Source organism: Kryptolebias marmoratus, linkage group LG19, assembly GCF_001649575.2.
Source record: "Kryptolebias marmoratus isolate JLee-2015 linkage group LG19, ASM164957v2, whole genome shotgun sequence".
Taxonomy (NCBI): Eukaryota; Metazoa; Chordata; class Actinopteri; order Cyprinodontiformes; family Rivulidae; genus Kryptolebias; species Kryptolebias marmoratus.
This window is the reverse complement of record NC_051448.1, coordinates 22,939,599-22,953,366: the sequence shown is the minus strand read 5'-3', so window position 1 is coordinate 22,953,366 and position 13,768 is coordinate 22,939,599. Positions and strand designations below refer to the sequence as shown.

Genomic DNA, 13,768 nt, shown 5'->3' with positions numbered 1-13,768 from the left:
AAAACTGCTTCATGTATTTAGCATGTCTAAGCAGGTAATTCTTTATTATCTGGCTGTCCAAAAACTCCCTAAAAAGTCTCCAATTGATCCAAAATGCTGCTGCCATAGTTCTGATGAGAGTTAGGAGGAGAGATCAGATTTCTCCAGTTTTAGCCTCTCTCCATGGGCTCCCTGTCAAATTCAGAATAGAATTTAAAATCTTCCTTCTAACATACAAAGTTCTCTGCAACCAAGCTCCATCTTATATTAAAGATCTTATTGTCCCATATTTTCCTAACAGAACACTTGGCTCTCAGACTGCAGGTTTACTTGTGGTTCCTAGAGTTTCTAAAAGTAGAACAGGATCTCTGGATCTTTCAGTTCTCAGGCTCCTCTCTTGTGGAACCAACTTCCAGTTTCTGTCTGTCAGGCTGACACCCCGTCTACTTTTAAGATAAATCCCATAGTTAGGGTTGGTTTGGGTTTCCTGGACTATCCCTTAGTTCTGCTGCTATAGGCTTAGACTGCTGGAGGACAAACTGACCGTATTTCCTCACTGGACCAGTCATTCAGTGTTTGTCTGTCTCTTTCCTGTCCTCTCAAACCCCAGCCAGTTGAAGCAGATGGCTGCTTGTCCTGAGCCTGGTTTTGGTTCTGCTGGAGGTTTCTTCCTGTTAAAAGGGAGTTTTTCCTTTCCACTGCTGACAATGTGCTGCTCGGGATGGGAGACTGCAACGAAGTGAAGATTCAACCCAATCTGCTGCCTTCCTTAGATAGATAACTTGTACTAACTGGCTTATTATAATCTTTGTGAATGTTTTTTTACAGTGCCCTGAGACGACCTTTGTTGTGACTACATAAAAAAACTGAACTGAATTGAATAGTTTTGTCTGTGTCAGTGTGTTTATTTGTCTGTTATCAAAAAAGCTCATGAACCAGAGGACACATTTTAAGGAACGTCTTCGAAATTAATCACTGGGGCTACATTTACAGTTGATTAACATTTGGAGTTAGCCCAATTCAAGATGGTCACCACAGGTAAAAAAATTGATAAATCTGGCATGGTAGTAGTTGAGAATCAGCCCCAACACATTAAGAAAGATTAATGAAATCTTTCTTGGGTATTGGTATTTTCAAGATTTGACAAAATCTGCCACACCTCATCTTTTCACATAGACACATGAGCTTTGTCCAAAACTTTTGCAAAAAGGCTTCCAGATGATATGCATTCCTTCAAGGAATGCCAGGTGTTTACATTTCTGATGGGTATTTATGTACTTTACGCAACTTCCAACACCGTAGTATAGGAAGTATTAATTATGATATATAAACAAGGCCTAGCTCTTAAACTAACATTTTAAATATAGAATTGATTTTATGTCTGATGTGAGTCATGTGACTGTGGTCAAAACATAATTAACCTGAATGTTTTGTTGTTGTGTAAAATTGCTGATTTAATTTCCAAGAAGCAGACCCATGATCTAGTAATCTGTATTGTTGTCAGATGAGTTTCGAAGAATCAGGTAACTTTTAGTTTCAGTTTTGTTGCGTGACTTACTTAAAAATGTCAACTCAAAAGGTAGAAATAGACTGGATCTGTCAGACATTTTAATTTAGCAGCCAACCGTGTTATGTGCATCTACAACTACTGTTCCTAGGACTGCGCTCTTCTGGACAGAAATCTCTGAGGTTGTTCCTGGGATCTGTTGGAGCCACTCTTCCAGTTTGGGGGGTCACAGAAAACTTGAACTAATTTCATTCATATTTATCAATCCGGTCCCTTTCCATATTTTTATTGCACCATAAATCTTCAGTTGGCCTTGCAACACTGCTGATTTCAGACAATGTTTGTGGGGGAAGTTTTAAAGAGGGTACGCTGCTTTTCAATCTGTGCTTGGCACAGTTTCATGCAATGTTTGGATTCTCCATCGAGGCCACAACACTAAAGCCAGGCTCCAAACAATTTTTGGCATAGTGTCCCCTCTGTGTGAACGATGCCAACAGGCCATAGCAAATTACGTACATGTTTAGGAACTGAAGAGGTTCTGGTCTGAGATTTTAGCCTCTTTGTCTTATATAACTGGAGAGGATATCGCTCCTTATGCCTAAACTGCCTTGTTCGGAGTGTGTTTTGTGGCCATCTTGAAAAAGCTTCTTCAGTTCTGATCATAGGTTCGGAGTTTCTGGTTTCTAAGTCACTGTTGGGACGTTCACATTGATGCAGTCGCTGAAGTTCAAATCACTGACCCACACATCTCTCCTGTAAGCCGTTGTCACGTAATTACTGCTCAACCCCCCCCCCCCCCCAATGTTTATTTAGTGTTGGATTTTTGATTTTTGTCCTACTGGACATAGATAGACAGACATTGTTCAGCTGTAAAACAGGTGACTGTGAACAGAACTGTCAATACAAAACATGGCAGCAGAAGAGAGTTAAAAGACTTAAACTGTAGATCTAAGCGTAGTGAAGCTTTTAGCATTAACACTGGTGGAACCTCCACACTCAAAGTTGCTTCGAGTCTTTCATATTGTCCCTGGATGATGGGGAGTTAAAGCCCAGGACTCCCATGTCTTCAGGGACATGCTTCACTTTGTTTACATCTCAGTGAAATTAAAGGTCTAAAATTCCTTTTAACTTTCTTTTAAAGAATGCACATCACCTTGGCTTTCAAGCCAGAGTTTTAGGCTGTCATCATCTTATGAGTAGGGACGGTGTTATAAACCTGACGTTATGGTGATCTCATGTGACAATGCAAAACATGTTAGCGTTTGGAGTAGGGGTTGAGGACAACTCTCAGCTTCTACCACATCAAACTTTAGCATATGTGTTTACTTGTGGTTCCTAGAGTTTCTAAAAGTAGAACAGGATCTCTGGATCTTTCAGTTCTCAGGCTCCTCTCTGGTGGAACCAACTTCCAGTTTCTGTCTGTCAGGCTGACACCCCGTCTACTTTTAAGATTAGACTTAAAACTTTTCTTTTTGATGAATCCTATAGTTAGGGTTAGTTTGGGTTTCTTGAGGTATCCCTTAGTTCTGCTGCTATAGGCTTAGACTGCTGGAGGACAAACTGACATTTCCTCATTCTGCTGCTGTTCATGCAATTATTACAATTTTCTGTATTCCCATAGAAACAACACCTGGACCACTGGTGTCTGTCCCTCCTGTCCTCTCTAACCTCAGCTGGCTGCTCATCCTGGTTCTGCTGCAGGTTTCTTCCTGTTAAAAGAGAGTGGTTCCTTTCCACTGTCAACGTGTTGCTCAGGATGTGGGATTGTGATGCTGACTTCCTGCTTCTGCATGTGCACCCGGCCAAACGTTGTACCAAAGGCAACTTTTACTAATTTACTGAACGTGAACATATCAGATTATAATAATAATCTTAGTTTCATTGTATTTGAATCTGTAAGTGTTGTAGACTAAATTGGATGTTATTAAAATACTGCCCTGAGATGAATTGGTGCTAAACAAATAAACTGAATTGATTTAGATTTGAATCAGTTTTATTTCCTGATAAAACCCTAAAATTGAAAGAGGGTGAACTTACTTTTCCCCATGACTGTATCTGTTAGACCATCGTCTAAACAAGGCCCTCATTGGTATAGAACTCAATGTAAACAAGGAACTATAAAAAGCCCAAAAAGGTTTAGAGAGTTTTATTTATTTCAAAATGAAATCAAGTTTATTGAATTTATATTCTTTGTAAACAAAAAATAACTTGACAAAAATGTGACAAAATAACATTTAAGACATGACACCCACAGAACATATTTGTTGATTTTAATCTAAACATTCAGGACAATCTGAACATCATACGATATCAGACCTCCAGGGGAGGAGGCGGTAAAAGGCAGAAAGCACGCATTCAGACAAAGTGAAGTCCATCAATCTGTCCTCTCTGCTTCACTTTTCTACTTTTGCCACTTTGGGCTCCTGACCGTCACCTTCAGCAACCACGTCTCCCTTCCTCTTCCTCAGGCCCTTCATCTTCCGTGTTTGTAGCTTGGACAGATCCTGCTTCTGCATGTGTACCCGGCCAAACGTTGTACCAAAGGCATCATGGGAAATGTTCTTCTTCTTCTTTGGCTGTAGCAGTGGGGAGGAGGGGAAAAAGGCAGTTTTGAGATATTTTTGTGAGAACCTGGAACAAGTGACTAAAGGACGAGTGCAGAGTCAAAATCTTTCAGACAGTCAGCTCTCTTCTGCCACCTTCAGGACAAATGTTATCTGTACATATTATGGCAAGAACATCCCTTTTCTACAATTTAGTACACACATGTGCTTTTACCAGCTTTAATCACTCCTTAAAAAGCAACAAGAGACTTTTATTGAGGAGCATAGAAAAGTAAGTAAAGGCCCAGCATTCCTTGAAGTAATGCATATCACCCGCCACCTTTCACCCCAGAGCTTCAGACTAAGATCAGCTTATGGTGAGAAATGACTGAGTTGTAGCTGTTTTGCTCAAACCTGGAAAATAACATTATCATCACATGTCACTCCCAGAGTATGTGTTGTGAATGACTCTCAGCTACTACCACAATATATGTAAAATTCACTGAATCAAAGTCATTGTGTTGGCTAAGACTGATTAGCTGGGGTGCTCATCTTAAATTGGACTGACTCCAAATGTTGATCAGTACATGTACATCCACTGATTATTTCCTGAAAGTTTTATTTAAATTTGTCCAGTGGTTCATTAGATATTTTGCTAACAGACAAACAGGGCTGACTAAAAAAAAGTTAAAGGCAAAATCTGAAGGAAAACATCCTGTACAATCAGCGTTGAGGCAATATCTGTAAAACTGATGAAATAGTCTTTTAGATGTTTTTTAAGGTCAGTTGGTTGTGTCAGCCATCTTAAATAAGGTTGACTCCAAAAATGAATCGGTTATAGATGCACATCCCGTGAGTACTTTCTGCAAACTAAAATGCCCTCTGGTTCACGAGATGTTTTGGTAACAGACTGACAAGCAGGGGCAGAAACATTATCCCCTGCCTTTTGCCTCTAAGCACGTGTAATAAATACAACAAAAACAAAGAACAGCTTTTTAAAGGGCTTACAGCTGTTTGTCTAAAACGATCATTCCGTGCCCATAAACCTGAACCAGACTTTGGTCCCTGTCATCTATAGATTCCTCATATTATTCATGTTTGTTAGACGGATTAGGAGACATTCAGTGCTGAAGTAGGGGAAATAAAAGCATAACACCATAAAAAGATAGTGTCTGGGAAAATTTTGGTTTTTAGGTCTGAAATCAAAGTAATAAATGTTCAAACAAGATCTTAAGTTTAGATCTAAATGTTGCTGAAAAGGCAACAAAGTTAAACTCAAATAGTTTGTACAACACCGCCACCTGCTGATGGAAACTGACGCCTGCATTCGACCTCCACTAAAGAGTTTTTATTTTTATTTTTTTAATTATTCAGTCCATGTGTTGTTCTTTACCTTCAGGGCTTTGGGTTGTTTATGAGCCAGCTTGTACAAGTCGTCTGATGCCAGGTGGGTTCTTCTCATGACCAAGTCGAATGATGGCCCAATCTCCTCCAGCTCGATCCTCGGTGTGCGGCAGCCAGACTTCTTTAACAGACACCTGTTAGACACCATATCAAAAGCCGATTGTAGGTATCCAAGCAAACATGACAGTGCTTTCTGTGAACAAAACCTTAGCGACAATGTGTATCTGTCTTTAAGCAGTTTCAGTTTCCATGCCTGTAGCTGCGCAGGTAGACTTTTCCTTCCAGGGCAGTGAAGTGCAGGACGTGCTCCAGACCTGCGAGACGCACCGCAGACACATTGGGACCTCTGAAAAAGTCTGAGAAACAGAGAGAAGATTGGTGATCTGGTGATTGCGTCTCATCAGCCCTGTCTACTCAGTCTGTCTGATGAATGTGTACCTATTAGGAGGCTCTTCAGCCGCTTGTACTCGTTGTCTGTGTCAAAGGCTTCTCCTGCAAACACGAGCATCGGTTTGGTTCCTTCAGGACACTTGCTGTTCTGGAACAGAACAATAAAACTCAACTTGTTTATTGAGAATTCACCTAGAACAACAACAACGACGGAAGTTTGGTTTGTAATTACAAATTACATTTGTTGCAAAAAATGAAGTTTGTTTCTGTTTGAACCCAGCTCTTTTGGCCAATAAACAAGAGGCGAGCTGGTTAAGGTGTTCAAGTAGAACTGTAGTTATGTTAAACCTAAAACCAGCATCTCACCCGGTTGCAACTGCTGGTGACTCGTCAGTCAACAACTTTTGTAAAGGACTCTCCAAAATGTCTCAAACCGTTCATGAGGGGAACTGTTTACTAGTGTGAGTCACAGAGGCTCTGAGTTTTCTTGTTTGAGTTTTGAGCATATTCAAAAAATTCACAAAACAAATTCACCTCAAAATAACCACAGAGTTGTCGTGAGCATCTAAAACCCATTCTCAATTTAGTTTCAGCAACTCAGAGTGCTAGAGTTGCATATTTTTTACTAATGACCACCCATTTTATTTTGCTACTGTATGAAAATGTGTGTTTACGTAACTGATCTGTATGTATTAGAGCTGCTGAATGAAAGGGTGGCTTTTACGTTCTGTGAGGGTTTTATCCTTTTTTTTGTTTTGTTTTAAGAGCAGCAGCAGAGGAGCACTAAGGAGGTATGAGACGGCACAGGAAAAACAAAACAGCAAGTTGGGTTTTTTTTAGCATATAAATGTACTCTATGCAGTTAGACAGGCTGTGTGTCTGATACATACTGAGGAACCTTTGAGACCCGAATGTGGGTCCACATTTGTTTAATTAACACTGCTGGACCACTGTTGTCGAGGTGCGTTCTCTTTTCGAGATCTGTCTCCCCTGCAGCTTCGTTCTGTTTGCCCCTTAAGCTCTGCTGTTAAGTAAATGCTTAAAGAACAGAACCAGATCTCTGTTTTTTGTTATCTGTTGTAGCAGGAGAAACCCATCCTGATGGCTGGGGGAAATGCCAAAGTTGGCTGATAAAATGAAGAAAAATAAAACTCCTGATTTTAATTTTTGGAGGAAAATTAGTTGTTTAATTTAAAAATCTGTACATTGTCGTGGCAGAAAAATAATTTCCAGACACTGTTAGATGAAATCACTCAAACAGGTTTATTTATGTATGGGGCACGACATACAGAGAGCCTTAAAGCCAATTAACATGAGAGTCCCAGGTCCGAATGGGGCTCCGAAGCTCCGAATCAAAGCTCTGGCCCCCCAAGTCAACATAGGAGTTTTTACTAAAGATACTGAAATACTGGACCAGAAGGAGGCGTTGGGGAAAAGCAAGTCAGTCTGGTTCCCTTGAGGAGAAAATTCAACATCACTCCTATAAACAAGGTCATTCTGTGAGAAGTCATAACATAATCAGGACTCAACAACACCAGATGTTACCCTATAATAAACTCTGCCATACAGCATAAATATATCAAAATTAAAACAGCTGTTAGTAGCAGTCTTAGTGTGCATTATTAGGACTTGCAAAATAAAATGTGCATCACAGGAGGTTTTCTCCCTGAGCTCTCCTTAGACACGTGTCTCTGTTGGACAGATGGCCCGTCCCAGGTAAACGCCCTACCTGGAGCAGGTCATACTGGCATGGCCTGAGTCCTTGACACCACACGGGACTGCTTCCCCAACTTATCACAGGATCAGTGGAAACAAATTAAAAGAATAGTGGCATTTTATTGTGTCCGGTTGAGCAACAACAGCTGTGATGGCCTTAAATATCCAGGGTTGCACCAAAACCACAAAAATAATAACCTACATTTTGTATATTTTCTCCAACTCCTGTAATTGGTGAGTAAATATGCACAAGCCACAGACTGTCTTTGCAGGTGCAGAGAAAGCATACAGCATCTGCTTGTATTTATAGGTTAATACAGTATATTATAATTTTAGGAGCTTAGAGCCTGATTTTAATAAAAGTGCATTCTTAAATTTCTTCTGTTTGATGATCTGGGACTTTTCAGAAAACACGCCAAGATTAAATATTAGTAATTTAATAATTATTTTATATTAGAATAATTTGCTCAAAGACAATTTGGAACGCTACCAGACCTTTTTTTAATACTTTATTTATACCCAAGGGTAGATTTGATTTGCAGTGGTCCAGAAAAACATACGTATATATCCATGCACACACACACAGTTAGACAAGAAAAATTATAAGAACACGTTAGATAAAACCATTCAAAAATAGTAGTGCTCAAGGCTCCACAAGTCATATGTAAGTAGCATAAATTATGTATTCATCTCAGTACCAGCAGTTGGAACAAAACTGTTTTTAAAACGTCTTGTCCTACATTTAGGAACTAAAAACCTCGACCGGTTGAAACTCCATATGAAAGAGGATGAGAAACGTCCCTTACAACAGAAGAGGCTACTTGCTGTACCCGACTCATGTACAGGAATGTAACTGATTTTTGGATCTCTCTGATCAGTTTAGACGACAGCTTAACAATCTGCTGAAGGGAACTTTTTCCTCTCAAAGTTACTTAGCCAAACCATGACGCCAAAGAAAAAGATAAAATTGGTTCAATAAAAGCACAATAAAACATAGTCATTATAGTTCAGTAAATATTGAAATGACGGAGTTGCCTTAGACAAAAAAGGCACTGTTGAGCCTTTTTACACACTTTGTCAAGATTGGTTTCAAAGTTTAATTTATCATCTATAACTGTCCCCAGGTATTTATAAGTCTACACTTTCTCAATGGCTTGGCCTCGAATTGAAGTTACTTCATTTTTGTGAGGCTTTCTTCTGAAATCAATAATCATATCCTTAGGCCCGTCACGATACCAAATTTTGCTGGGCGATTAATTGTCTCAGAAATTATTGCGATAAACAATAATATCATTTGGAGGCCGTTTTAAACTAATGTAATAATAATATAATAGTGTAAGTACATCCTCTCAAAGATTACTGAAACTGGAACACAAAATAAAAAAACCACCAAAAACAACAAAAAAAAGGGATCTCAGTCTCTGTTAACAAAGAATGCCCTTGAATAAAAACAAAACAAAAAAAAATGGAAATAAAACATACATTCAACCAAAACCGTACTAAACTGCCCTTCAAAAAGTAATAATCATTACTTTTATACAGAGAAGACGGACAAAACTGCCAGTTTTATAAACATAAAGTGCAAACTAACAAAAGCACAAATGGGACATACCATCTCACAAAGGTTCAGCGGTTCGCCTCAGTCATTTGGTTTGAATCCGAAGTTCTCCCACACCGCTGCTGTTACTTCAAGCTTTTAACCAATTCCATTTCTTTTTTCTCCCCCCCATATCAAACAGCGTTTCTTTAGCTTGCTAACTCCTCATGGAGCTCTAACGCTGAAGGGGTACCAGACGACGTGCCTCGGCTGGCTACCTGACGCGATAGGCCCCGCCCCCTGACGCTAAGCAAAAGGGAGGGGTCAGTGAAGAGCACCGGAGCTGAGCCTTTTGTCCTCCAGTGTCTTCAGTAGAAACAGACAGAGAGACGGAGAAACGATAATGCCAATAAATGAAAATTACCGACCTCATTTAATTTATCGTGCGATCAAATGATTTATTGCTTATCGTGACAGGCCTACATATCCTTCGTCTTATTGATAGTTAATTTGAGGAAGGAGTTGTCACACCATTTAACAAAATCATCAATCACCTGCCCATCACTACTTTCATGTCCCTTAAGCAGACTGACAATAGCAGAATCGTCATATTTTATAATGAACCTGCTGCCGTGTCTGCTCTGACAAGTTTGTATATAAAATAAAAAGCAGGGGTGACAACACACATCCTTGAGGTGACCCAGTGGAAGAGTACTTGATGTCAGACAGACAGTTATTAACGCTCACTCTGTGTCCTATTACATAAAAAATTGAAAATCCAGCTCGCCAGACTATTGCACAAGGAAACCTGTTCAACAAGCCTCTTAATTAACAAGTGAGGTTGGCTTGTATTAAAAGCCAAGGAAAAAAATCAACAAATAAAAGTCTAACATGTGTCTCATTAGATTCTAAGTGCTTAAGAAGCAGGTTTACCAAAGTGAGTGTTGCATCTTCTACCCCTCGATGAGGCCTATAAGCAAACTGCATGGGATCTAGAAGATGTTGAGTCTGCTTTAAAATCTCATCTCTGATTCATTTTTCCAAAATTTTCATCAAAACTGAGGTCAAAGCTAGTGGTCTAAAAATGCCAACAGTTTAAGGGTGATTAGATTTGGGGATAGGAACCACAACAGCATTCTTCCAAATGGTAGGAACATGTTGTGTTTGCAGAGACCTATTATAAATATAGTGGAAGACTGGACTCATTAGCACAAAGTTTTACAGAAGGGCCACATATATTATCAGGTATCAAACCCCTGAACCTCGGATTGGAAGACCTCCCTACCACCAGGCGCAGCATGGCTAATTCAGCGTTTTTGTTAGAATTGCCTGGACAGATTTTTCTTATGTAAACGGAGAGAAAAAAATACATTTAAAAAAGTAGTACAGGTGGGGCCTTAAGGTTCTAGTTAACCAAGCAGAGAGCTGATTTCTATCATCTGCATTTTCGGTGCACAGAAATACAGTGAAACAGCTGGATTTAGCTGGACTAAATCTAAACATTTCACTTAATTTCCTTTTTGACACAGATGTGTGTGAATAAAACCCCTGAGATTATTAGCAGTCCAGGTTTTAGAGGGTCTGTGCTGACAGGTGGGCAGTTTTACGCTGCTGTTTCTCTACATCACTGTTTATGATACAACTCCACAGATCAGCAGCAGGCATTAGAAATTCAAGAACAATAATGGAAATTTGTATCTAAAATAAGGTCAATTTAACTTGAATTCACAAACACACATAGTAACTATCACTCTTACCTTGATCTCACTCAGGGAGACGTACTTCTCAATTCCAAGTTCAATCATATCCAGCACATGGAAGTCAAACATACGACCTACAACAAAGAGTTACATCAACCAACCTTTAGATTGTCGTTTTCTTTAAACCTTAATGTTTTAAGGATATTTTCACCTGACGGGAACACAACATATGCACAAGATCACATTAAAGAAGGTGTAATGTTGAGTAAAGGATGCTTGAAACACTTTAAGCTGCTAAAAAAAACCTAAATTAAAAAAAAATATATACATTTTTATGACTACCCTACAGGTAAGAGCGAGTTAGAATTTACCAAAAATGAGATTGTTGGGTCGTTTCTTGTTGTGGGAGCCAAACAGAAAAAGAGAGCAGTCAGTTTTCTTGGAGAAAAACTCCTGAAAAGTTAAACATAAATATCATTAACACCATAAAATAAACTGTGTAACAGGGATTGAGATTTGTGTATAAATATGCACTCACTAGTGATGTTGAGTCCTCAAAAGGTCGAGCAATATTCTTTCTGAAAAACAAACAACAACTCCATTCAGTCACTGATTTTTTTTTTTTTTTTGTCAAATTACTAAATGTGTTTGTTTTATGTATTTTAGTTATGATACGATATCGCAACCAGGCGATTCAAAGTGCTTTACAACAGAAACAACAATCAGGTACAGAATCAAATACAGACGAAACATTATAAAAACAATCAAATATAGAGAAACAGAAGTAAAAACATCAATCATGTATAATCTGAATGAAATATAATCCAAATAAAATCATGAAACTAAACATATCTAAACATGAGCTAAGACAGTCAAAACAGTAGCTAAAATAATCTAAATGAAATCATGACAAAGTTAAAGCTGAACTAAACAACAATTAGGAATCTAACAATATCTAAAATGTGAGCTAAGATAAATTAAACTAAATTAAATGTACAGGAAGGCTAAATAAGCTAACATAAACTGAAACATGATAATGCTAAACTAAATGTACAACATGGCTAACTAATAGTACCAAAAAGGCCCTCTAACAGCCAACATAAAAAATGCTAAGATAACTAAACTAAAACATGATAATGCTAAGATGAAGGTACCAAAAGACTAAAGGCCCGCTAAACAGCCAACATAAGAATTACTAAGATAAGAGATTTAAAGTGCATATATTCAAAGAAACATGGTCATTTCACATAAACATGTCCCTGCCTATAGTGTTTACTTACAAAAAATGAACAGACTACATAGTTTGGTTTCATTTTAATAGACAACATCAACTGAATATCCAGAAAAATGAGATTATCGTATTTTTCACACTACAGGGCGCACTGGATTATAAAACGCACTGTCAACGAATGGTCCATTTTTAAGCTTTTGTCATATAAAAGGCGCAGCGGACTATAAGGCGCACTGTTGTTGCTTTTAAGTGCGCCTTATAGTCCGGAAAATACAGCAGATAAAATTTAAACACTGATTTGTTTGTCAATGAGTAAAAATAAGTACCTGAACACCTACAACCCAGCCAGAATTCTGACTCCCACTGATCCCAATTCAGAGTTTCCTGATCTCAGCTCATTATGTGAATAAAGCCCACTTTTGTCCACTGAATTCATTTCTCTCATTCCAGCCTCTTCATCACCATAACAGACCAAAGATCTGTCAGAGGACATCAGAGACAAGATATCCGGTCTGCACAAGGCAGACCATCAGCACGTAACTTAGAGAGAACCTGACTACTGTTGATGGGATTATTTGGAAATGATAGAAATATAAAATGACCATCAATCACCCTCAGTCTGGAGCTTCATTTAGTGAAGAGGATGAGGATGAGGATGAGGATGACGACAAAGGTGAGGAAATGACATGAAGGTAGTTGGGACCACAGTCACAATCTGCTGAAGTAAACTATTTTACTGATTTTAATTATTTCTGTTTACTCTTTTATACAGTAACCTACATTTATTTTAGGGGAAAGTTCAACAGGAAGGCACCATGGGAAAATTTACCTTCTGAGAATTTCACTGTTCTTTAAATGTTTTCAAAGTCAATAAATAATTGTTTTCAAAACTTGCAATTAGAATTTTGACCAAAAAATTGTAATCATTAATGTTTCCATAATTGAGCAACACTGCTATCAATGTAATATACTAAATAAATAGAAACATGGTAGGGGTAGGCAATAGGTTAAAGTTTTTCCATTCGGCCACCATCAGTCTGACCAATGACTGATTGTTTTTTTAATGTGTTTGAAGAGTTTCTTTTACCATTTTTTAATTCTCATTCATGTGGTCAGTTTCAAACAAAATGTATTTATAGTCATAGCTAGGGTTGCAAAATTCTGAGAATTGCCAAAGAAAACTTTCCATGGGAATTAACAGGAATACACCTGGAATTTTAAATATTGAAATCCTTTACATGGATTTTAAATATAGTTGTGGAAAATACACACACTGACCACTTTATTAGGTACACCTGTACAACTGCTCATTAACGCAAATGTCGTATCAGCCAATCACAAGGCAGCAACTCAATGCATTTAGGCATGTAGACATGGCCAAGACGATCCGCTGCAGTTCAAACTAAGCAGCAGAATGGGGAAGAAAGGTGATTTAAGTGACTTTGAACGTGGCATGGTTGTTGGTGCCAGACGGGCTGGTCTGAGTATTTCAGAAACTGCTGATCGTCTGGGATTTTCACGCACAACCATCTCTAGGGTTTACAGAGCATGGTCAGAAAAAGAGAAATGGAGACTGCAATAATTGGTTCTGGTTCTAGATCAGACTGGTTCGAGCTGATAGAACGGCAACAGTAACTCAAATAACCACTCGTTACAACCGAGGTATGCAGAACAGCATCTCTGACTGCACAACATGTCAAACCTTGAGGCGGATGGGCTACAGTAGCGTTTCTCAACGGGGGCGGTACCGCCCCCTGGGTG

General features: G+C 38.7%; 1 protein-coding gene across 1 annotated transcript in view; it reads right to left on the bottom strand.

The window, feature by feature from the left end:
• Positions 1–3,617: 3,617 nt before the first annotated feature.
• The window catches only part of rpf2 (ribosome production factor 2 homolog), a 26,083-nt gene continuing 15,932 nt past the window's right edge, over positions 3,618–13,768 (bottom strand). Inside the window, exons 4-10 of the mRNA XM_017434114.3 lie at positions 11,315–11,354; positions 11,148–11,229; positions 10,834–10,910; positions 5,872–5,971; positions 5,687–5,789; positions 5,423–5,567; positions 3,618–4,062 (exon numbers count right to left, since the gene is read on the bottom strand). Coding sequence (XP_017289603.1) covers positions 3,880–4,062; positions 5,423–5,567; positions 5,687–5,789; positions 5,872–5,971; positions 10,834–10,910; positions 11,148–11,229; positions 11,315–11,354 — 730 coding nt within the window. The 3' untranslated portion in view covers positions 3,618–3,879. The remainder of the gene's footprint in view (positions 4,063–5,422; positions 5,568–5,686; positions 5,790–5,871; positions 5,972–10,833; positions 10,911–11,147; positions 11,230–11,314; positions 11,355–13,768) is intronic.